Source organism: Capsicum annuum, chromosome 7, assembly GCF_002878395.1.
Source record: "Capsicum annuum cultivar UCD-10X-F1 chromosome 7, UCD10Xv1.1, whole genome shotgun sequence".
Classification (NCBI taxonomy): Eukaryota; Viridiplantae; Streptophyta; class Magnoliopsida; order Solanales; family Solanaceae; genus Capsicum; species Capsicum annuum.
Genome location: NC_061117.1, coordinates 217,367,712 through 217,395,293, shown reverse-complemented (window position 1 = coordinate 217,395,293; position 27,582 = coordinate 217,367,712). Strand labels below are relative to the sequence as shown.

At 30.3% G+C, this 27,582-nt stretch overlaps 1 protein-coding gene across 1 annotated transcript; it reads left to right on the top strand.

Moving 5' to 3' along the window:
- The first annotated feature begins 2,977 nt into the window (after positions 1-2,977).
- On the top strand, positions 2,978-4,943 carry LOC107852040 (gibberellin 2-beta-dioxygenase 1). The gene is made up of 3 exons (XM_016697092.2): positions 2,978-3,412; positions 3,498-3,846; positions 4,505-4,943. Exons 1-3 carry the CDS (start codon positions 3,051-3,053, stop codon positions 4,754-4,756), a joined length of 963 nt encoding a protein of 320 aa, XP_016552578.2. The 5' UTR covers positions 2,978-3,050; the 3' UTR covers positions 4,757-4,943.
- The last annotated feature ends 22,639 nt before the right edge of the window (positions 4,944-27,582 follow it).

The following is a 27,582-nucleotide window of genomic DNA, read 5'->3' as shown; positions in this document are numbered from 1 at the left end:
GCTATAAAATATAAAAATATATCCAGATAAATGATGTTATAATATATAGATAGATGGCACAATATATAAATGTGACCTTTAACTTGGCTTTAATTTGTATCTATTCCCTCCAACTTTGTATATGCACAAGTAAATACTTAAACTTATAAAAAGGTAAATAGATAAACACATGTGTCATATTTGTCTTTCTACATGTCCTATTTTTCTCATATATGATGTGTTATGTGTATTATGTCACACAGAATATATATATCAACTTATTCAACTTTGTATAAATTTAAATACCTATTTATATATATTCAAAATTAAAAATTATATATATGATCCGAGTCTAAATTAAATACTTATGTATTATGGCTAGATAGATTTGTTAGTAAGAAAAAATTAATGTGTACATGTCAAGATATTTCTTCCAAGTGAATGAACGTTGAAAACTATTGATGCATTGATATATGCACCATTTTACAAGGTGTCATTTTTAATTGGCCTACCAATGTTGAAAAGAGAAAAATACTCACTCGATTTTGTTTTAGTTATCCTTTTTTCTAAAAATATTTGTTTCAATTTAATTGTTCATTTGATGGAGTCTAGAGAATTTTCTTGCGTTCTTCCAATATTACCCTTAATATTAAATGACTAAATAAAGTATATTTACTCAAATTTATATTTTCAAAATGTAATTAATAAGGATAATTTTATAAAATAAAAATCCTAATAAAATTTTTCTTAATGGGTATGTCAATTCTATAGAGGCCAATTAATATGAAACGAAGGGAGTAGTAAATAAAATTAAAAGTCAAGCCTAACTTAAAAGTCATAATCACCAAATTGGTACTAGAATAGTCATTCAATATTCCCCAATGGTTCTTGTCTATCATCTTTCTTTTTCGACGAGTTCTAGAATATTGCATAGTGCAAACATATAAGTAGAGTTTAGAAAACGATGAGCACGATAACGAGGCCTCAAATTATAAAATAAATTAAATCTGTGAATAGGAGTACTTAATTAATTGAATGTGTACCCGAATTAACGTCCTAAAAAGAAAATAGTGTATTTTTCTTGGGAAGCAAACATATTATAAGAGTTTTGATTTTATACTAAGTACGAATCTTTAAAAATTATAACATGTCGAAATTCACATTTTTTTTAGGACAGGGGTAGTAATGAATATTGTTATAGTAAATGTTTTATTTGGAGTACCTAATTCGTAATTGCTAAATATTTTTATTAGGAGAACAATTTAGTGAATATTCAGCAGTGATTCAACTAGAAAAATTGACATGAAAACGTTGGTGTGGGCCTCAAAATTAACCTTCAACGGAACATCACTATCATACAGCAATCTATCTTTCTGAGTTGATAAAAAAATAAACGATTCTAAAGTATCAAGTGGTAATAAAGTATTTTGCACACTGTTTTTTTATACGAATATGACCCTGCTTCAAATATTTAATTTTTTGAGCCGAGAATCTATTGAGAACAATCTCTCATCTTTGCAAAGATAGGGGTAAAATCTACATGGGTATGTGTTACCCTTCGCAGACTCCATTTGAGGGACTATACGAGTATGATGTTGTCATCCACACACTCATTTATTTTGAGCTTACTCTATTCCGTTGTATTAAATGTATAGTATTCAAAATTATAATTGATTCTTGATCCATTTCTTTGATGAATTGGTTCAACAAACATCACTATCTATATTGATAGATGTGAACCATCATAACGACGTGTTAATTGTTACAGTTGATTAGACCAAGTTCATCCCTCTAACTATTCCAATAGGCTACTGAAAGGGACCTTAATGCATTCATTGTGATAAGCTTTTGATCTGACTATTGAAAATGTAGCCATTTCATATACCACCTAAATAAGAATTCAGCTTCGTGTAATCCGATGCACTAAAGCTCTAGTTATGCATAAGATCCGGGCTCTGATTACATTAATCTTCCAGTTGGAACATTGTTCATGCTGTCCATATATTGTCGACTGTTTTTTTTTTTTTTTTTTTTAGAGTAGTCATATTCTCTCACATAGTCATTATGTAAACTTAAATAGTTTGAAAGTTGCACTCAGGAAGTTTCGATTGACTGACTATTTATAAAAACATAGTGATTGGTTGATGTAATTATTATCATGTGTTCGCGTCACAGACTAATTTAACATTAAAAGTCATAAATTTTAAAAGAATATATATTGGCGATAAAATTTCATATCGAAAATACAGTGAATGCAAAAAGTATTTGCCAAAATATATTGTGCATTAAATAAAGTGGTGTCACCCGAAACCGTTCCGCAGAAAAATTTAATTATATACATACATACATATATAATATATACTATATACTACTACTAAGCATCAATTTCAAAAGGTAGCAATAAAATCCCAAAGCTTTCGACCTAAACGCATGCGTAAGCCCAATTCATTTAATACATTAATACCCGCTTATGTAAAATCCTACGTATGATCAATAAATAGTATGGACGCGGAGTTTCGAATTTGAGTTCAAGTATTTGTACTATTGCATATGTGCAAGAGTGTGACTACCTCTATTTTGAGATGGTCTTTAATTTTTGTTCCTAATGCTCATTTGATGAGAATTTATTGTCTAAAATATTCTTAACGAATTCATTTTGCTAGACAATCGTTTTTAGAGAGGGTTCAGCCCTATCGAATTCGCAAGGAGAGACCATTTGAAGAAGTCCAAGGGCAAAAGAAATTTGCTAGACACGTGTTTCGCCCCTATAAGACTTAATTTGAATTTTATAATACTATGCTTTAAGACGTTTATAGCTTGCAAAACAAAATCCGTGCTAAGCGAATTTTGTTTGTCTTGCGATTTTTTTTTTTTTTAAAATATAAAGGGTATTTTATAACTTAAAATGGTGAAGAACAAATATTTAAGATTATGAATTTGAAGGATAAGAATTAAACATTATCCGTACGAGTGACCCCTCAGAATTCCCTATAAATAGCAACTACACAAAAGCTCATACAACAACAAAAATAATCCTACTTTGTCAACTTAGTTATTCACCAAGAGCAACCATGGTGATCTTGTCCAAAGCAACCTCATTCTTCAATGGCGTTCCATTAATAGACCTCTCTAAACCCGACTCCATGAACCTCATTGTTAAGGCTTGCGAAGAATTCGGATTCTTCAAAGTCGTAAACCATGATGTCCCTATGGAATTCATAAGTAAACTCGAATCAGAAGCCATCAAATTCTTCTCTTCTCCCCTCCCTGAGAAACTTAAAGCCGGTCCCGCTGACCCTTTCGGCTATGGAAACAAACAGATTGGGAAAAAAGGCGATATCGGTTGGGTCGAATACATCCTCGTATCGACAAACTCCGAATTCAATTACCAGAAATTTGCATCTATATCAAGTCTCAATCCAGAAAACATCCGGTAAGACACTCAAACAGAGTAAATGTCTGAAATTCTCGATTCATGATATTATATCATTTCTTTGTAACAGTGATTTCTATTGTAGGGCTGCGGTAAATGATTATGTGACAGAGGTGCAGAAAATGGCGTGTGAGGTTCTTGAAATGTTGGCGGAGGGATTAAAGATTCATCAGAGGAATGTATTCAGTAAGCTATTGATGGATGAAAAAAGCGACTCAGTATTCAGGGTGAATCACTACGCGTCGTGTTCAGAGATTGACGAATTCAATGGCAACAATGTGATTGGTTTCGGAGAGCATACAGACCCACAAATCATATCGGTATTGAGATCGAACAACACATCGGGACTACAAATATTACTGAAAGATGGGGATTGGATGTCCGTCCCACCAGATGAAAATTCATTCTTCGTCAATGTTGGTGACTCATTGCAGGTACACTATCCTCCTCTTTTCACATTAAACAAAATTTAAGTTTGTTTATTTCCACTTTATGTTGTTGTCGGGAGGAACTTTCTTTCTTCTTGCACCAACTTCCAGTGGCTCATAAAATTGAGGTCAAAACAAGTGTCTTTTATCAATTGGATTTGATTGCTTTTTTGGGTCGATTTTTACACACAAGAGACTTGTAAGTGTATATAATTAAGTGTTTGCACAAAATATTAATAATAGGACTTTGAATTAGTTGTTTCATTCCGCGTTTACTCAAAACTAATATATGTAAGACAAATGTCTTTGTAATAGGTACATATTATCACTTAACTATGATTTAGTGATAAAGTGTATTAATTTAAAGGTAGTCTAGTGCATGCAGAGTTCGGAAAATATTGTATGTTAAGTGTGTAATACAAAAAAGGTTATTCAGACTCAACTCAAGCATTAATAGCTGATTTCACGGCTCGAATCTGTAACTTATAAGTTCAATCTACTAATAACATAGTTTTTTACACAATACAAACATCAATTGGTAACTCACGAACATGGGAAACAATCTTCATAAAAGGATTAAATTATTCGTTTTAATTCCGATATGCATTCTCATTTTAATTTTTAACTACTAAGATTAAATTGTTCGATTTAATTTCGATTGCAGGTTATGACTAATGGAAGGTTTAAGAGTGTGAAGCATAGGGTGTTGGCAAACAGTGTGAAATCAAGACTATCAATGATATATTTTGGAGGACCACCATTGAGTGAAAAAATAGCACCATTGCCATCACTAATGGAAGGAGAAGATAGCAGCTTGTACAAAGAATTTACATGGTTTGAATACAAAAAATCAGCATACAAAACTAGACTGGCTGATAACAGACTAATCCTTTTTGAGAAAATTGCAGCCTCATAAGTATAATAATACTAATAATTACATATATTTTTTTCTTATCTATAAAAAGTGACAAAGTCCCACCATGTTAGGAATTATGGGTTGTCAAGATGCTCATTGTGAGCTTAAAAAGGATAGTTGATTGGAATCCGGTAGTTGCAAACTTTGTATTTTCTTTTTTGTCTTAAATATATATACTGTTTTGTAACTACTGGTCTTGTTAATGATCTAATTAATTAGTCCATAGTTTTCGAATCCATGTACTGATCAACCTACCAAATTATTTGTGGGGTAGCTCAAATGTACATATCGTTCAATAAGTCAGCAGATGCGGAGCCAGGAATTCAAAAAAATGTACGCTAAAGAGATTCAACAACTTAAATAAATTTTTTTAAAAAAAATATTGCCATGTTTACATAATATATTTTATATTTGCACCTCTCTGCCCCGGTCCCGTCTGCTTTGCTTCGATTAAAAGTGATTTTTTTTTTTGTTATAATGCACTAATTCCAATTGTATATACGGTACATATACACTTGGAAAAAGATGAGAAATCCAATGAGGAAATGCTTCCTTATGGTTGTTATCTACAAATTCCACCCCTCCCACCACGCCAGCCCACTCTCCCGCTCCTCAGTCAGCCTGGGAGCCCCAGATCGATTTTCGGTCCAAAATACGTTTCGACTTCGGGCTGTTGGGTTCATAATATATGAAAGAAGTGTGAATGGAAAATGAAGAATAAAATGATGGAGGGGAAGGAGACACTAAAATGAAAAATATACTCCCAAATTAGAAAGTTTACTCTTTCTCCCACATTGGTGGACGAATAGAAGTTGAAAGTGTTTATAATCAAGAACATTTACTCCACATGGCAAGTGAGGCAAGAAATAATAGATGTCTTGCGCTGCCATTGTCGTCGTCGCTCGGCTTGGCTTCGGCTTTAGCTTTGGATTTGGCAAATGATCGATTGATGAGATTTATCTTTTTGGACAAACTTTATTTGAATTTCGAAAAATGCCAAGAAAAAATGCGGTAAAATTATTTCTGCAGTTTCGAACCTCCATTTATATATACATGCAGTAACAGTTGCACTGTTTCAAGTGAACTGATGCATTGTTTTCGAACTAGTGCTTCAGAAATGATTCATGTTCTGAACTGAGGCTACAGAAGGTTGCAATGGTTTGAAATGATGCTTCAGAAGGATGTAATCCTTCAATGAAGTGACACACTGATTCATGAAATGAGATGACTGTTTAGGAAAAGATGCAATCTTTGATGAGCAGACATGAACTTACAGCAAAGGTGTAACCTTTGAAGTGAACCATTGCCTCTTTTCAGAAGAGGCGTGTTGTGGCTATATAAACCTGGTTTCTTCCACAGGTTTAGTACAAATTTTTCAGATTAAAAACTCTCTTCTTGTCTCAAAAATATTCTGTGTGATCACTCAAAATGTTCTGTGAGTTCTAAGATATTACAACCGTTTAAGGTGCCGCTACCGTTGGTCTGTTAGCCATTTTATCCTGGGAGGAAAAATTTCACAACCTCGGGTATAGTGAGGGGGATTATTTCCTTAAGGAAAATCCGTGAATTCAAACGACTTGGCTATTTTCTGTTTCATCTTAATTTTTGCAACATAAAATACATCTCTTGGAAAGGTCAATTTGATCTTGTGTTGAGGGTATTTGATATACTTTATTGTGTTCTTGTTTATACTTGAACTCAAGTTGAAGTTGGTGTTGTAATATACAGATTCTGTATACCCGAAGTACAAAGAGATTAAAAGTTTTAACTTCCTACTCCGCCTGAACTTAACTAGTGATTTGAAGTCATAAAAACTTTGTCACAAGTTAAAGATCATTCGGTTGACAATTAGAAATTATAAAAACTTCATTGTTAACTAGAAACAAGAAGAAAAATTTAAAGTTGCTTAATTTTCATAAGTAGTATTATGAAAATACTAAGTATTTTTTATCTTGTGGTGACAGAAAAATGGCAACTGAAAGTCAAATGCATGATGATGCTACGACTATGGCGGCGGCATTGCTACAACAAGCCGTGCAAATGCTCCGCAACATATGGCACCGGCGCAGAAGCCCAAAAAGTTTTCGGGCATTGACTTTAAGCGGTGGCAGCAAAAGATGTTCTTTTACCTCACCACTTTATGTCTGCAATGGTTCACTAGCGAAGACGCTCCTGAGGTGCCCGAAGGAACCTCGGACGAAGACCGCTTTGTTATTGTAGAATCTTGGAAACATTCGGACTTTCTTTGCAGGAATTATATTCTGAGTGGTCTCTAAGATAACCTTTACAATGTTTATAGTGGAACCAAGATATCAAAGGAACTGTGGGGGGCACTTGAACGAAAATATAAGACGAAGGATGCGGGAATTAAGAAATTCCTTGTTACACGGCTCCTGACTTCAAAATGATAGATAGCAAAGCTATTGTTTGTCATGTAAAAGAGTTGCAACTCATCATACATGATCTCCTAACAGAAGGTATATCTTTGAAAAATACCTTAGTTGAACAAATTAAAAATGTTCTTAATACTCACATAAATTGTGTTGTAGGTTTAATTGTGAATGATGCTTTCCAAGTAGCAGCGATAGTTGAGAAGCTACCACCTTTGTGGAAAGACTTCAAAAACTACTTAAAGCATAAATACAAGGAGATGACTGTTGAAGATCTTATTGTCTGACTTCGTATTAAAGAGGATAATAAAGCTGCCGAAAGAAGGTCAAAGGGGAATTCTACAATTAATGGAGCACATATTATAGAAGATGACCAAAACAATTCCAAGAAAAGGAAAAAAGCTGAGCAAGAAAACAATCAACCCAAGAGAAAGTTCAAGGAAAAATGCTTCAACTGTGGCAAGATTGGCCACAAGTCCACAGATTGTCGTACCCCAAAGAAAGGCAAGAAAAAGGATCAAGCGAATATGATTGAGTCCAACAAAGACTGTGATGATCTGTGTGCTATGCTCTCAGAATGCAACTTGGTGGGCAATCCTCGCGAATGGTGGATAGATTCTGGTGCCACCCGCCATGTTTGCGCCAACAAAGAATTATTTTCGTCATTCGCTCCGGCTCAAGTAGAAGAAATGATCTACATGGCTAACTCCGCTATGGCTACGGTAGAAGGAACAGGAAAAATTTGCTTAAAGATGACTTCTGAAAAGGTCTTGACACTTAACAATGTCTTGTATGTTCCGGAGTTACGTAGGAATTTAATTTTTGTTTCACTTCTAAGTAAGAACAGATTCAAATGTGTAATCGTTTCTGAAAAAATTGTAATTAGAAAAGGAGAAATGTATGTAGAAAAAGTTTATCTGACCGAAAGTCTTTATAAGATGAATGAAATGACTGTTGAAATAAATAAAAGTTTGAATTCTTCTTATTTGCTTGAGTCTTATGATTTATGGCATGAACGTTTAGGCCATGTTAATTACAAAACGTTACGAAAACTGATTAACTTAGAAGTTTTGCCAAACTTTGAGTGCAATAAATCAAAGTGTCAAATGTGTGTGGAATCGAAGTATGCAAAGCATCCTTATAAGTCCGTTGAAAGAAATTTCAATCCCTTAGACTTAATACACACTGACATTTATGATGTGAAGTCAACACCATCACGTGGTGGGAAAAAGTATTTCATATCTTTTATTGACAATTGCACTAGATATTGTTATGTCTACTTGCTAAATAGTAAGGATGAAGTAATAGATACGTTTAGGCAATATAAAACTGAAGTTGAAAATCAGTTAGACAAAAAGACCAAAATGATAAGAAGTGATAGGGGCAGAGAATATAAATCTCCTTTTGCCAAATATGTGTAGAGAATGGAATAATCCATCAAACTACGGCCCCACATTCACCTCAATCTAATGAAATTATAGAAAAAAAAATCGAACTTTGAAGGAAATGATGAATGTCTTACTTATAAGTTATGGTTTACCACAAAACTTGTGGGGGGAGGCTATCCTTACGACCAACCTTATATTCAATAGAGTTTCCCATAGTAAGACACAATCAATTCCTTATGAAAAGTGAAAAGGAAGAAAATCCAACTTGAAATATTTTAAAGTGTGGGGATGTCTAGCGAAGGGTCAAGTTCCTATACCTAAAAGGGTTAAGATAGGACCTAAAACGGTGGACTGCGTGTTCATAGAATATGCTAAGAGTAGTAAAGCATGTCGATTTTTGGTTCATAAATTCGAACATCCAAATATTAATGAAAATACGGTAATTGAATCAGACAATGCTGAATTCTTTGAAAACATTTATCCGTATAAAATTAGACATGAACAGTCTAGTGGGGGATCTAAATGACCTTGAGATGAACCAAGTGAAAATGTACATAATGAAGAAAATCCAAGACGTAATACGTCAAAGAACGTCAACTTCGTTTGGATCGAATTTTGTAACATTTTTCTTAGAAAATGAGCCTCAAACATTTAAAGAAGTGATGTCGTCGTCAGACTCATCCTTTTGGAAAGAGGCAGTCAATAGTGAGATAGATTCAAGGCAAGACTTGTAGTAAAAGGCTTCAAACAAAAAGAAGGCCTTGATTACTTTGATACATACTCGCTAGTAACAAGGATAACATCGATTCGAAGGTTAATTGCCTTAGCGGTGGTATATGATCTTCAAATCCATCAAATGAATGTGAAAACCGCTTTCCTCCAATTAGTTATCCATTCGAATGTTAATTGCCTTAACGGTGGTATATGATCTTCAAATCCATCAAATGAATGTGAAAACCGCTTTGCTAAATGGAGAATTGGAGGAAGAAATATACATGGAACAACTTGAGGGGTTTGTGGTTTCAGGAAAAGAAAATAAGGTGTGTAAACTTGTTAAGTCACTTTATGGACTAAAACAAGCATCTAAGCAATGACATGCAAAGTTTGACCAAACCATGTTGGCAAACGGATTCAAGCTAAATGAATGTGACAAATGTGTATATATTAAAGACACATCAAATCACCAAGTCATTGTTTGTTAATATGTGGATGATATGTTGATCATCAACAGAAAAAAGAAATAAAAATAAAAAATAAAAAATAGATGAAAAAATGAGAAAGAAAAAAAAAATTATAAGGAATGGGTAAAAAAAAAATGAAAAAGAAAAAAAGTAAATTAAAGGAAAAAAGAAAGAAAAAGAAGAAGAAGAAAAGAAAAAAAATAGAAACTTTAAGCATAAGTGGGTGATCTCTGTGTTTAAATAAGTACCCATATTTTATCCATTTTATCCATATTTGTATGAAATTTTAAAATGAGTTGAAATTCATATTTACCCATTTGAAATATGAGTGATCCAATTCACTAAATATAGGTTAAATGGACTCTTTTTACAAATATGAGCTGAAATTGCCACCCCAATACTGTGTATACAACAGCAACAACAACATATTATACCTAGTATAATCTTACAACTGAAGTCTGAAAGGATAGTGTGTACGCAACCTTATTCCTACTTTATAAACGTATTTACACCATGTATATATTAGAAATCCCAATTACTTGATAAAAGGTCCCATGGTATTTGATTTTTGATGCATTAGTGGAAACTTTATGAAAAGTATACAAAGCATATACGAGCCCATGTTTTAATTAGCTAGTAGCAAGCAACTGGTATAGAAGAGGGGGAGAGCACATAGTTTCTATGCTCCTTTTTCTGTTTCATTTTCGTGTGATATAAATAAAAGTTGATGAGTGAATTAAATTTTTTATATTAATTTTAAATATTTTTAATTGTTAATTATAATAATTCATAATACTTTTTTCTTTCTTCTCAAGGACTTAATAACTTTTTTTAAACTTTTAGCTATTTTTTTTCTCTACTTTGAAGATGTATTCATCTTTTTATTATCTACTCCCTTTCTTTGCTTTTACTTGTCATTAATTTTCTGATTGTATTTCTACTTTTATTTGTCATTTTAGACATATTAAGAAAAAATAATTTTTTTTTCTATTTTATCCTTAATATTAATTGTCTTTTTTATAAATTAAATTAAAACACAATGTAAACATCATTTAATAGGATATTGAGATAAAATAATTATGTTAGTAATTATTTTTCTTAGTGAATGTGACAAGTCAAAATATGACAAGTTAAATCGGAGGAAGGGAGTATATAAGATGTGTGAGTGGAATTTATCAAACAGACTCCACTCCGTTGACATGTTTTTTTAGCAGGGGTTCACTTTAGAAAAAATTTAATTTTTTTTCATTTTAGTTTATTTGTCTTACTCAATTATATTAAGAATATTATAAATAAAAATAATTAACTTTAAATATTTTACTATATATTTGATAATTATTATACGAAAAGTAATATAAATCACAATAATTAAGAATTTTAAATATTTTTATAACAATATTTAAAATTTATATTGGCTCTCAAAATTATATAGATTTCATATTAGCAACTTAAAATATTTTCATCATGTGGCTGGCAGTACAAGATAAACTCCTCATTAAAGTGAGACTACAAAGGCTTGGTATCAACATAGATAGTAGAGAATGTGTGCTTTGTGAACAGCATGTTAGGATTTTTGCCCTGATTTTTTTACTATATTAAAGTTTTACTTTTTCTTAGAAGAAAAATAAAAGTTATCATAATTACTTTTACTTTTCCTGAAAGAAAAAAATATAATTCTTTTTCATATTTGACTAACCTCTTTCTTAGAGAAAAGGTTTTGGACCTCTATAAATAGAAGACCCCCCTTCTTATACCATAACACAATAACATCCACAATGCAGTCTTTAAAGAGTCTTTGTTTAGGGGGAGATTTTTTCTCATTAGTTTTTATGTTTTTAATATTAGATTTTATATGTAGGCCAATTGGCCAAATAATATAATAATATTAAGTTTTTTAGTATTGTTTATGTGTCTTCTAAATTGTCACCACAATGGTTTGCAACTAATAGCTTCCGCATGATGACCTCTCGATTTCGAACCCAACAAGTGGTATCAGAGCTTACGGTTCAATGGTCCAATGATGTGGTGAGACGAGATTAAACAGGTTCAAAACGATTTCAAAATCAAGCTGCAACCAATTTGATAATAATAAAAATATATGTCCAAAGCTACATGTGGAGATAATTGTCAATTATATTTTCAACAATCCTGCTGTGACATATTTGAAAATAAAGCTCACTTTTAACCCTGCAAAAGGGCTTCAATATTTTTAATCCGAAAAGGGCTCATATACTTTTAACCCAAAAGCTCCATTTTTAAACATGCCAAACAATAGTGATATATGAAGGATTTATGTGAAGAACGAAGATCATGCACAAGAAGAAGGAGGATCAAGAATATTTTGAAGAAAATCAAGTCAAAAAGGGGAGATTTGTTAGGGTTTTTGCTCTGATTTTCTTACTATATTAAAGTTTTACTTTTTCTTTGAATGAAAATAAAAGTTACCATAATTACTTTTACTTTTCCTGAAAAAAAAAAATATAATTCTTTTCCATATTTGGCTAACCTCTTTCTTGGAGGAAAGATTTTGAAAATCTATAAATAGAAGACCCCCTTCTCATACGATAACACAATAACATCCACAATGTAGTCTTTAAAGAGTCTTTGTTTTGGAGGAGATTTTCTCTCTCATTAGTTTTTATGTTTTTAACATTAGATTTTATATGTAGGTCAATTGACCAAATAATATAATAATATTAAGTTTTTTAGTATTGTTTATGTGTCTTCTGAATTGTCACCACAATGATTTGCAACTAATAGCTTCCGCATGACGCCCTCTCGATTTCGAACCCAACACAACAGCAGTAGAGGATGCCAAACATTTATTCTGCAATTGTGAGATAGCAATTACAGTATAGGACAAATTAACAAGTTGGTTGGCGATCAAAGTGCTTAATCACAGTGTGTAGCAAACCATCCAGTTGATAAGGAAGAAGCAGTGGAACAAGTTTAAGAAGGAAACTGTTGCAGCTGTCTTCAGAGCAATGGTACATGGTCTATGGCTAACTAGGAATGAGAAGAATTTTAGAAATCATCGTGTCAACATAGAGTTCATTACACAATAAATACAGAAAGTTGTGCGAGAAAGGATTAGGATGTACAGAGAGATCAAATTTGCTAAGAAATGTATAGGCTTTATAAATACAGTGTGGTAATCTCCTGAGGCTTGATTCTATCTATCTGTGTTTGGGATAGGTGGATCATATGCTCTTTAGTTGTATGCAAATTTACTTGATAATGGTAATATTTACATTTTATTATAAAAAAAAAAACTTAAAATGTTTTTATATAAATTTCATTAATTTAAATATAATAATATATTTATTAATTAAGCAAACGAACATTTTTACTAAATAATAGAAAAATTCTCAAATATCAACATTAAACCATCCGTAACTCGGCGATATATTTCTAATTTCTAACTTCTAACTTCTAACCAATAATAAAGGGCAATACGCAGGCAGTCTTCAACATGCCTTCTTCAGCTGTTCAATCATAATTTTATTGTATCACTCTTAATTAATTATTATAAGTCACTTCAGCATTAAAATATTAATAATATATAATAAAAAAAATTGAACATAAAATGATAAATTAATTCTTGATATTTTAAATTAACTTGATGTCTTATATGGGGTCTATTTAATTTTCTTTTCACAAGTATTTTTTATCGTAATTTTATTATATCACTTCTAACTAATTGTTATAAGTTATTTAAGATATGTCTGCTTCATTATTTCAATCCTATTTTTATTTCATTATTTCAATCCTATTTTTATTTTATCACCCTTATTAATTTTTATGGTCATCTAAGTATTGAAAAATAAATAATATTTTATAAAAAAAATATACAGAAAATGATTTGTCAATATAAAACATTTGGTTGACCATTAAAATTATATTAGTGTCATAGAAATTACGATGGAACAGAGGAAGACATAAAGTAATATATATTATCTAAACATAAGAAGATACGTAAACTGGGATTGAGAGAGTATTAATATCTTATTAAAAAATTATGCTAAAAGCATTATAAATTACATAATTAACAACTTAAGAATATAAAATATTCGATTGACTCTCAAAATTATATTTATCACTTAAACTGAAATGGAAGAAAAAATATTATAAATCATAATAATTATAAATTTAAATTATTTTAATAAGAGATTATCTAAATTATATTTGCGTCACATAAATTAAAATAAAAAATAATATATATTGGGCCTGTGCTAGCACAGATGCTTCAATATCTAGTACATATATATCCTATATAATAAGTCACAATAAGTAGTTGAAGCAGGTTGCTCATGGTAAATATGACTTCTTTAGCTGCTTCAATTGTGATTTTACTATATCACTCCTAAAAAGATAAAATAGGCACGAAATGATAAATAATTTTTTGATGTTTTAAATTAACTTGACGTCTTATATAGGACCACTTAAAAAAATTCACAAGTTTTAGTTTTAATAATTTTACTATATCACTTCTAATTACTAGAATAAAAGAAAAAATATTATAAATCATAATATTTAAAAATTGACATTATTTTAAAAATATAACTGACTATCAATGTCATAAAAGTTTGAATAATTTAAAATATTGTTATATAAATTTCATCAATCTGAATATAATAATATATATCTAACTTAAAATTTATCAATCAAATAAATAAAAAATTTAATTAAATAATAAAATTATACATAATATAAATTTTTTAAGAATCAACATTGAGACATATAGATATATATAAGCTTTGGGAGGCTCAGAATACAATAGAGGAGACGAAATACTTAAATTTTTATTGTGTTTTTGCTTGAACAGTGAACATGTGGATAGACACTTGTCACATTTGCAATAATTTAACATGTGGATGGACACTTTTCACACTCCCTATGATTTTCTAGCATTTAGGTTATCAAGATGGAATTTGGAGAGTCATACAAATATTAATATGTTTTTTAATTATTTTAAGTTGTTAATTATTATAATTTATATTTTATATTATTTTTGAATAATATATGTGACTTTCTTTGTTTTAATTAATATGATACTAATAAAATTTTGATAATTAATTAATTTTTTTATATTTTTTAAATATTTTAAATTATTAATTATTATATTTTATAATATATTTTACACAATTTTCAAATATTTATTAATTTAAAAAAGGTATACTTCACGATGAAGAATTTGCTATGGGACTTGGGAAAGCCAAATGCAGGGTAAATGATAAAAAACAAAACAAAAAAATCGAAACATACATTCCTAAATTATACATTGCAAGTCATACCAATGCCTTTTAGATTGTAACTAGGAAAAAAAAAAATTAATGCCAGATTTAAAACAAAAAAATTAAGAAATTTTTTTTTTCTATATTTATGTTAAAAAAAAAAAAGTCTTTCATTTTAATAAGACTTAGTTATTATGTGGACTGAAATCATGAAATCTATTAATTGTTATAGATATATCATATATAGTGAATGTCTACTTTACCATATATAGTGAATACCTACTTTACCACATATATTGTGTAAGTTTATTTATGGAAAAGTTACAAACCCCAAGGTTAATTTTCCCCTATAAATAAAGGGATTTTGCTTCATTGTAATTCATTCCTCAAAAGAAATACAAAATACTCTCTCTATTTTCTCTACTCTTCTTTTTTATTCTTTATTAGTTTATAACACGTTATCAGCACGAGACTCTGCCAAATAGGTGAGATTATAAATCTAAAGAATTTCAAGGTTAGTAATTCCTTATGTTATTTGTCTTTTACTACTAGTAATATAATTATTGTTGAATTTGAGAAAAAATAATTAATTTGGAACCATTATGTTTTAACTTTATTCCTCAAGAACAATATTATCAAAAGGGATCATGATAATATGTTGGGTTCAAGTCCCATCGATTTATGCCTAAAACGCCTTTATATGGATAAAATGTTGAGTTTGAATCTCAATGCACCATATTGATGATATTATGATGGTTAAGACAAAATAATGAATATTTGGTGAAAAGTGATGAAACATGTCCCATTAAATATGCTCCATTCCTTGAATTGAATGTGGTAACGATAAATTATATGTATGCCTCAATTTGCTTTTGAAGTAACTATCATAATTTAATACGCTTAAGGCATGATTATATTTCATTCTTCCTGAAAATAAGAATGCTTAAGGCATGATTATATTTCATTTCTGGGATTGAGAATTTCGATTATTATAAATACAGATCTATACTCTGGGGGTGAATGTGACTGTATATACACTCGAACGTATTCTTTGTTGTGAAGATATCACAATCCACCTCTAAAAGAGGTAGAATAATTGGAAGATTGAATATCTTCAAGTTACTGTGATAAGAAACACGAATGTGAAAATTTACCCAAGCATGATGAAATCACATGCCATAATAAACTAAGAGTTATTATTTATTAATACAAAATTCATGCAATAGTAAAACTAATGTTTACTAAAGAATTTTTGCACATGTTATGGTAACTTGGAGTTACAAATATAAATCATTTAATCTATTGACATAAATGATTTGCCATAATGAAGATGTGCATATTGAGTATTAGACATATGTTGAAGAAATAAAAAATTCTTCAAGAATTATTCATGTTGCTTGTTCTCATGATAAGTTAGTTGGACCAACTAATGTTGGAATTTGATCCCTCAAAATCTGAAAAGTATAAAAGGTGAATATGGGTCCGTTCACCAGTTATGTGATCTATTAAAATGCATCGATAGAAGATGATCACATGTACATTCATTGTCAACCTGCAGTTTGACATTCATAAAGTTTCTTGCTCAATAAAATTGAGTTAAGAGCATAACTTTCAGATTGTGTAATCAAAACAATCTTGATGATGATGGTTTGACATTGAATGCCTTCGATAAATAGTTAAACTATTGCTAATGAGAACAAAGATTCATGTGTTGGTCTGAAATATGATATGTTGCATACAATAACACTTGTATGCATTAAACTTATAAATTATGATTATTTCTTCTCTCTCAATTGGTTCAAGATCAGGAACCAACTATTCCATCTAAATAGTTTTGATGTGCGGTATACATTAATAATATACCATAATGCACAAATATGGATTTCTCAATGAAGATGGAGGATAAATGTTAGTTTTTCTAACATAAGGGGATATTATAAGTAGCTGGAAATATGTTAGGAATTATCTCAGATCCCCATTCAAAAGATAATTCAAATCAAATACCGAAAGCATCTGTTGACTCAAATTTAGTATCATATTTAAGCTACAATTGCTCTTATTTTGCGTTTTTAAAGGACAAAGTCTACGCATGCATGAAGTGTGGTAGACTAATCGGTTCCCAATGAAATAATCCTTGAAAAGGATAAGGAGCAAATAATCATAATAAGAAGACAATGTGTTCTTGAAGAGCCTATGACATAACACTTCATGAAACCTTATGAAAGGTTCAGGTACCTGACAATAATGAAGTGATGAGATTTCAAAATGTTATGTCACATTGCGAACTGATACAAAATGAGAAACCGTCGACGATATCTTAAATACAATATTGACGAAATATTGTAAAAGATTGAGGATCTAAATTCTACGTTTATTTAAGTATGCTGGCATAGAATATTTATCAAGTGACATGAAAGGATGTATCTTGGTAAATGTAAAATTTATTTGATTTGCAGTTCAGACACTTGAAGATATCACATATGAAATGTTGAATATTGTCACTTGACAAAATTTAAATAAAAACTTTCTAAGGATTCAAGATGTTTGAAGCATATAAAAGTTTCTAGAAAACTTATTTAGAATCCTTATATTGTATAAGTTTATAGCTTGAAATTTATTGAAACTCTTGGAGAGTTTTCAAAAGCAATAGAATATTTGCTTAAATGAGAAACATGCATAATTGAATAAGGATTCATTCCGATCTCAAGAAAAAAATGAGGAACTCTTTTGTTATGAAGTACCATATCTTAGTGCAATTGGTGCACTAATATATCTTGCAAATACTACAAGGCATAACATAATCTTTTTAGGTCAATTTGTTAGCACGGTATAGTTTTGCTCTTACTAGCAGACATCGAAATAAGATCAAACATATGAGCTTATTTTACTCTAAAGATTGTAGTCCCAATCTTGTTGGTTATGCTGATGTTGGGTATTTATTTGACCTGTATAAAGCTTGATCTCAAATAAGTTATATATTTACATGTGGAGATACTGCTATATCTTAGAGATATACATAGCAGTCTATCTAGCCACTTCATTGAACCATGATGAGATAATAGTTATTCATGAAGCTAGCCGAGAATGTGTATGGTTGAGGTCCATGATACATCTCATTTGAAAAAATGTGGTTTGAAATGTGACAATGCACCCACAGTTTGATACATAGATAATGCAACATACATAGCATATCTTAATGGAGGATTCATCAAAAGAGATAGAATGAAGCACACTTCATCAAAGTTTTTCTATACACATGAGCTACAAAAGGAATGGTGATATTAACATGCAACAAATTCATTCACGTGATAATATGGTTGATTTATTCACCAAGTTTCTTCCAACTTCAACTTTCAAGAAGATGGTGCATAAGATTGGGATGCAAAGACTCAAGGATGTTCTCATTAGGGGGAGTTAATACGCGATGTACTCTTTTTTTCTTACGATGTTTTGTCCTATTGATTTTTCCTTGTAAGGTTTTTAATGAGGCAGCCTATATGCGTATTGTTAGAGATGTGTACTCTATTTCCTTCACTAGATTTTTTTTTTCACTGGGTTTTTTCTAGTAAGGTTTTAACTAGACACATTATCTATCAATTAGACATTCAAGGGAGAGTGTTATAAATATACCATATATAGTGAATGTCTACTTTACCATATATAGTGAGTACCTATTTTACCATATATTATGTATGTCTATTTATGAAAAAGTTACAAATCCCAAGGTTAGTTTTTCCCTATAAATAAAGGTGTTTTGCTTCATTATAATTCATTTTTTAAGAGAAATAAGAATTACTCTCTCTATTCTCTCTACTCTTCTTTTTTATTTTTTATTAATTTATGACATGTGCATGTTTTTTCTTATTTCTTCAATATATTTATATTTAAATTTTTAAAAGGAAACACACATTTTTCTTCTCTTTCCATAGTTTCTTCTACCCAATCTCTCTATAATTACGGATATAGTACAGTATCTTTTATTTTTACTTCATGAATTTTAAATTATAATTGGTGGTAGAATTACCGCATGGAAATTGATGCCAACAAAAATTATGTTAATAATTTAGTTTTAATTTGTGAAAATCGTATACAATGTAGTGTATTATTTTAAATGATTAAGTTGCAATCAGTTTATATATAATAAAGTCATATTTTAAATGATTTTCAATTTTGGGGGTATCAATTTATGAAATTGATATGTAAAATTCTGCATACAAATGATATATTATTATAACTATTTTTAGTGTATGAACATTATACGATATCCATGAATTAGTTTAATAAATTTCATTGAATCGATTTTAAATACTTATTTCATTGTTAATTTTTTTTTTTATGAGTTCTTAATGTATGAAATTGATATCAATGAAGTTTTGTATATGTCACATTTGTCCAAAATAAATTTCATGAATGTGACAGTGCTAAGAAAATTGATGTTGTATGTTACATAAACTTTTTAGTGTATGTAATGGATATTAAATGAAAAATTATCATCGTACATATTGAAAATAAACTAATTGATAATTGTTTGATATCAAATAATTTTTTATTTCAATAAAAAAAGTAATCAGTATTAGTCATGATTGATATTGGTGTTGATTCAATATGTTAATTTTGCTGAACGAAGAAAAAATTAATTTCGGATAAAGAAAAAGTATAAATGGGGAATAATTATTACTACACACTTATTAAAATGAGAGCAAATAGGTTTAAAGAGAAAATAGTCTATTACCCCCCAACCTTTAATCGGAATCTCAACTACACACTCAACCTTTAAAGGTGACCTATTACCCCTTGAACTCATCAATGACATTTCTTCTTCTTCCATTCTTCTTCTTCTTCTTCAATTTTTCTTCTTCTTCTTCAATGGCATCCAAGAATTCATCAATGACATTTTTTTTTCTTCCATTCTTCTTCTTCAATTTTTTTTTTCTTCTTCTTCAATAGCATCCAAGAACTCATCAATGACATTTCTTCTTCTTCCATTCTTCTTCTTCTTCTTCTTCTTCTTCTTCTTATTCTTCTTCTTCTTCTTCTTCTTCTTCTTCTTCTTCTTCTTCTTCAAGAACTCATTAATGACATTTCTTCTTCTTCCATTCTTCTTCTTCAATTTTTTTTCTTCTTCTTCAATGGCATCCAAAAACTCACCAATGTCATTTTTTCTTCAATGACATCCAAGAACTCGAATTACATGAGACTGTTGAATCAATTTAGATCGAGAAATTCAAATTAATTTCTGTGTTAAAATCATTCCTTAGCTCCCCAAAAATTGATTGACGTTGAGAATGTTGAAATTCATCAAAAAGAATAAAGTTGCCAGAATTTTGAATTTTTCGGCGCCGTCACAGTCCAATGGTGTTTCACCATTGAAACTGCACCATTGAAGGCGGCGACATTTTGTGAAAATTAAATATTTTTTCGAATATTAATTGTTGATTTGATTTTGATAAGATTACCTATCGTGTGAATTCCATATGATTCATTATGCCATTGAAGAAGAAGAAGAAGACATATGACGTGGCATATGACGTGGAATTAAATTTTTATAGTAAAAAAAAAGGAATATGACGTGAAATTGCGTGACAGCGCGTGCATCACACCCACATTCCTAATGACTGGTTGTCAATTTTCGAGGGGTAATAATTCCACTTTAAAATAGTTCGGCGGGTAATAATTTTATTTTAAAATAGTTCAGGGGGTAATAGGTCACCTTTAAAGGTTAAGTGTGTAGTTGAGATTTCGACTAAAGGTTTGGGGGTAGTAGACCATTTTCTTTAAATTTAAATAACTATTTAAGAGAGAGGTAAATATATATACTTTAAATCTTTTTATTTTTATTTTAAAATAAATTATTATTATAGTATATTTTAACAAAATTGCTACAACTTGCATTCGATAGTTCAATAACTATACAACTGTTTGGTTACAATTTGCAATACACAATTTAAAATTTACATATAGAATATTTTTCAACAAAAAGAAAAAAAAATTTTAGAAGCTCTCAGATTTGACTGTCATTGAAGATTGAAAGTAAAATGTACGATAAATGACCAGAAAGCCTTTTAAAATTTGGCAAGACAACTAGGTCATATATTTTTTGGCACTCTTTTATCTATCTATCTATCAATCTATCTATCTATCTATCGAGAAAGAGAAAAAAATGATCGAACTGAAATATCAGTGTAACACAAGTTGAAGTCTCAGGATTTTGAAAAGTCTGATACACATTACTAATTCAGTAACAATTGATCAATAAGCAAATATGTGACTTAGTTTAGATCATAAATTTCAAAAATCATCGTTTATATTTCAAACTTCATATCAATTAAATACTATCACATAAATTGAGACAAATACAAAAGTCGTAAAAGAAAAACATAGGTATATTCTGGCTCCTACTGGTCACTGCAAAATAAAAGGATACGAATACGATCGGACATGAACGACATTCGGTCCTCGGAATTTTTAGCTTACACATGAAAGAAAGAAAACTAATACGTACATGCACGAATCATGTACTTATTTTGTGACTGTATGATTAATTCTACACTCAACTTTACAATACAGATTACAATAATAGGTGACAGCCTCTTTTGCTCAGCTATACATAAATGTATCTATCAGAAGCAATGTTTCAGAGTAACAAAGGCCAGATTGGGAGGGACCAAATCTATCCTATCCACAAAACACATATAGTAACTCATAAATAAATTGACTGTGACACTGAAATGAAACCAGGGGCAGACCTATTAGGAATCTTTTTGGTTGCTGAGCAAGGTAATAGTATATAATATAGAGATTAATAATGTAGGGTTCAATTATTTATGACTTAGTTGTGTAAGATATTATTAATTTATGTATCAGTTATTTTGTTTATTATCCTATATAAAAATGCTACCAAAATGTTGTATTAGTAGTTATGATAATTTAATAGAAGAATACCTCACTTTCTAATCATCAACCAAACGAGAAGTGTTGGAAGTGCGATCTTTATTTCTTTGTACTTGATGGAAATTTGAATCTGAATAAGTTCAGCTCTTAAGTCATTAGGAAAATCTGTTTGTTCTATGATTTAAGCATTTACTTGGTCTTAGTAGGTATTATTAAAGTCTTGAACCAAGTCTAAAATTATTAAGATGTATTTTTATATAGAATAACCACTTTTTCCACAATCACCATCCATCAACACTAACTACTTCTGTTACCACAATCACCAACACCATTGACAACCACCACTGTTGTCACCTATATTGGAGTTGCTTTCATATTTATCACTTCTATCATTATAATAATATCCATTGTCACCCATCACTATTGCCATCTCTGTCGCCACTATCAGCCACTACTATCAAGCAATCAATCTTTACTACGAACTACTTCCACCATCACAACTAGCATCAGCGTCAACTACCATTCAATACTATCATCAACCGCCGGATATTCTTTAGCCATCAATTACTAGCATTAACCAATTTTACTATCACAAACACCATCACCATCCCCGTGTCAATCTCTATGACAACACATTTTCCCTCACACTGTCACCACCATCACTATTAACTACTAGCACCGACCATTACCCCCAACATCACTACAAATCATCTCTAACATTATTAACAAACAAAAATATTTCACTTTTTCTCAAATAATAACATTATGCTATTAAATTTTTATTTTTAATATTCAATCACCTTTTAGTAGAATTGTACTATTTTATTATGTTAAAAAATAAATGAATTATTCATATTCAGATATTGAAAAATAAACCATCATAATCATTTACTATTCAAATACAAAGACAACATCTTAATTATTTAAATATACATTAAAATTTCAATTACCTAATCTTAATAAAAATAAATGAGGCTTTAATGTTATAATATCAAAGTGTATACCTAGTTAATCGAAGATAAAGAACCCGTTTGAATAGGATTAAAATTTGATCAATTCAACTTTTAGTCTTATTTTTTGCTTTTTTGGGTGTTTGATAAAATTAAAAAGTGATTAAAAAAAGTTAAAAACTGATTAAAAAAATAAAAAAGTGAGAAGTTGGATACCCCAGTTTTTCACTTTTTAGATTAAATTTTTTTAGGTTTGACTAAAACATTTACCTTTTTATCCTTATATTTTTCTCCAATTCCAACAATACGCTGAACTTGTAGCCCTTAAATATATAATTTTTCTTTCTTTTTTTCTTTGCTGCTTCTTCTCGTCTCTTCCCTCCAATTTCTCTTCATCTCTATCCTTTATTTTCAGCGAATCCATCATTACGTCGAAGGTTTACATATTTTTTAGTATAGTCAAATTGTTACAAGTTTACAATATTACAATATAATGCGATTTTTATATAAAAAATATCTTACAATTTTTATGTTCTAACATTTAAAAATAAAAAAGTAACTTATATTTATAAATCGACCTCACATAATCACTTTACGTTGAAATTGCATTTAAACAGAATTATTTTTGAGTTATTAGAATTAAAAATTATAAATAATTAACCTTATTTATGGTGTTAATAATTTTAAGGATATTTAAGTTATTTTGACAATAAAAAAATATTTAACATGACTTGTTTACCAAACACATCAATAATTTTTTTTCTTTTTGAACACTTCTATCCAACCACTTATTTACTTAATTTATAAAAACTTATTTTAAACTGTTAATCATTTAACCTAAAAAATTATTTTAATTCTATCCATACGGGCTCTAGATATGTTTATTCGTTAATCAAGCGAACCAAGATTAAAAGTTACCGTGCCTCCTTCGGAAGAAATATTTTTCTAGTCTTTTGCCAACCCTTTTTTTTTTTTTTAATACATATTTCCTCCGTCTCAAATTACTTGTCCCAAATTGAGATGACATATTGATTAAGAAAAATAATTAATAACATGCCTAATTTATCATAATACCCCTGTTAAATGAAGTTTATAATTTAATTTGAAGAAAAAGTAATTAATGCAAAGGATAAAACATGAAAAAAAAATTTGTCATATCTTGATTAATGAAAAAAGACAAGTAAAATGGGACATCAAATTAAAAAATTTGGGACGAATAATTTAAGACGGAGAGAGTATCTTGTTTATAAGTGATTTAAGTGTTATTTTTGGCAACTCTCATATCAATGACTTTCCTGATTAAAAAAAATACAGAGTTGAGATAAAAAGGGGATTTACCCCTTGGTGTTCTTGAACTGCTGCTTGTCTTCCAATTGTTGATGCTAAGGTTACTGGGATAGTGGGATGATCTTTAGATGTGGCAATTGGCCAAATGTACCCCTATAGTGACTGGGATGGATACCTCGAAAACTAGCAGCGCACAGCAAATTCAGTAATTAAATGAAGCCTCATGATTCCATTTAGGGGTCGACTCGTTTGTTTGGTATGGTGTATAACAATAGTATTACTAAATAGAGAATGGAGAGATTAGTTGCATCGAGATTATTTCTTATCTACCGTTTGTGTCACGACCCGATCCGACCCGGGGTCCTGATCGCAACAGGCATCCCGAGCCGCGAAGGTCCGAGAAACCCCCCTTAGCCCGCCCAATAGTAATATTGTCTGCTCTGGGTTCAGGCCCGCACGACTTTAAAATACGTCGAGTAAGACTTTCGACTTTCTTACTTATATACCAACATCCCTTTGAACTCTGACCCATGTCGTTGTGAGACTCCTTATCCTAAGTTGGGGTGTCACATGCACCGCCTTATCGGGATTTACCTAAACTCAAGTTGAACTCTGACCTATATCGATGGGGCTGACACAGGAGCGGCTCTGATACCATTCTTGTCACGATCCGATCAGGGACCCTGGTCGCGACTGGCATCCCAAGCCACAAAGGCCCGATAAACCCCCTACTCCACTCACTAGTGATATTTTTCGCTCTGGGCCCAGGCCCGCACAGCTTTAAAACGCGTCACTAGGAAGTAAGACTTTCTTACTTATATATCCAACGTTTCTTATATTTTTGTCTATGTGGGACTCCTTATCTTAAATTGTCATAGTTTGGCTAGTTGGTGTATTAAGAATAGTTCAGTCTGTAATCATATTTATTCGGATATTACTAGTTCTGGTTTGATAGGATACATTAGGAAAAGTAATGAACGCATTAGCTCTGCGTATTAGTAATACACTGTTTGTTACACTTTTTCAATTTTACTATGTACTCCCTCTGTTTGATTTTACTTGTCATATTTTGAGTTGACACATCTATTCAGAAAAAATTTAATAATATGACTATTTTATCATATTATTCCTATTATATGACGCTTATATTGTTTCTTGAAATTAATTTGAAAAAAAATAATTAATGCTAATGGCAAAATAGGAAAAAAGAAGTTGTCTTCTCTTGATATGTCAAAAATGATAAATAAAACTAGAAATCAAATTAGAAAATTAGTGACAAGTAAAAGTGAGCGGAAGGAGTATTATGCTATTCATAACCACGAAAATTTTTGGTACTAACAATGCAATGGAATTTAATGCAAGGCACAATAACCCCTCAAAACCTTTTCCACATCATTTTAATTTATATTTGTGGAGGGTACTTTTGTAAATATATTTTTGATGTAAAAATATGCCATGCAAGTTATTTTTAACACACTAAGTCAAACACTGCATAAGAAATAATCTCAGCATAACTCATGTAAGCATTACTAATACTTGCATTACTAATATATCATATTTTTCACTATTCTTATACACCCTACCAAATGACCCCTACACTTTGTTTGGATGGTGGTTTGCCATGGTTTTATAATGTACGATATCATATGATATGGTATAGTACAGTACAATGTTTGAATAGACTGTATCGTTCACTGTTGTTCAATGACAGTTTAATTATTTAGTTTAATAGTATGGTACTGTATTGTAACTGGTAAGTTTACTAAAATGTCCTTAATTATTATAAATGTTAAATTTATCAATAATTGTTAATAAAATAATCTTCTTTCTATTAATTTATCATAATTATGTCATGCAGATATATTAAGTTATTAAATTCATGTAAATTCTAACAAAGTTAATAAAATAGCAGATCAAATAAATATAATCGAATTTATTTTTATAATAACAATTTTTTTTTAATTTAAAGACGTGACACCGACGACAAGTACAAAGTTTGAATGCATTTTTTGCGTATGCTATGGGTGCGTTCGGTATGGGATCCCCAAAAAAATATTTTTCAAGAAAATAAATTATTTCTTACTTATTTTCTTGTGTTCGTAACATAAGTAGAAAAAATTTTCTAAAAGCATTTGTATATATTTAACACAAAATAATGAAAACGTATATGATAAATAGCGGTGGGATTAAAAAATTAATTTTTTTAAAGAAATATTTTGGGTGGGTTAGGAGTAAGAAAAAAGTTCTAATTTTTTTAAGAAAATTAATAAAGAAAATTATATCTCTTTTTTTTGTGTGTGTGTGTTTGGGGGGGGGGGGGGGGGGGGGCAGGAAGGGGGGAGCTGGTAGGGGGAAGAGGTGGTGTAAGAATTTTTTCTTAAAAGTTTTAAGAAATAAATTTTAAAAATAAAAAAGAAATTGATGGAGGAGGGGCTAGTAGGTGGTGGTGGGTGGTTTGTGGATGAGTGTCAGGTACGAATAAGTTTTTGAAATATTTTAAATAAAAAAAATTAGGTGGGTTTTTTTTTTGGGGGAGGGGGGGCGGGGGTTGAGGGGGGAGGTTGGTGGGGTTGGGGATCAGAGTACGAGGTGGAGTTAAATAATATAAGGTAAAGGATAAAATAAAATTACTTAATATTAAGTAAGGGTATAACTGAAGAAAAAAAGAAGCAAATCATGGGATACTACCAAATCGATGATTACATAAAATTGAGATTTTCATGGTTATCAAACTATGAAATTAAACCATATTATGCCATATATTTTAAGAAATAATCAAAACAAATATGATTCTCTTAAAAACTATACCATACTATGAAAAATCACCATCCAAACAGAGGGTAAATAGGATATATGACTAATACATGTAGCCAGTAATACATAGACTAAATATCCTATCAAACAAAGAATTAAATTAAAACATGACCAATAGATAATACCAAATGGTCTCATAGGGGTCATTTGGTAGAGTGCGTCAGAAGTATTTGGTATTAAGGTGTATATAACTAAAAAATGAAAATTTAAGGTATTAGTAATGCAATAAATGCTAATACATGTATTAGCATAATTAAAGATACAATCGTTCCTCATAACCTTTTCTACACCCTTTGAGCAATATTTAGGAATGGTATTTTGTAAATAAATAGCTTTTTTAAAAGAAATTAGGCAATGCTTATTATTTCTAATGCACTAAACGAAACACTGCATAAAGAAAATCTCATCATAACCAATGCAAGTATAACTAATACTAGCATTACTAATATATTATATTTTGTATTATTCTTATACACCATATTAAAGACGTTTGGGGGCGAGCTCCGAGGCGGAATGTAGTAAGAACATATCGGAGCGATCTGTAGAAGCGAAGATATCGTAACGCGTAAGCCCCATCCGTCTGTCGTACGCTTGGGCATTAAGCGAGTTTTTGTTTTAGGCGTAAAATTATAAAACCTCTTCTAATTAAAATTACATTTACTAGAAATAATACCAAAAGAAACAAAATTCA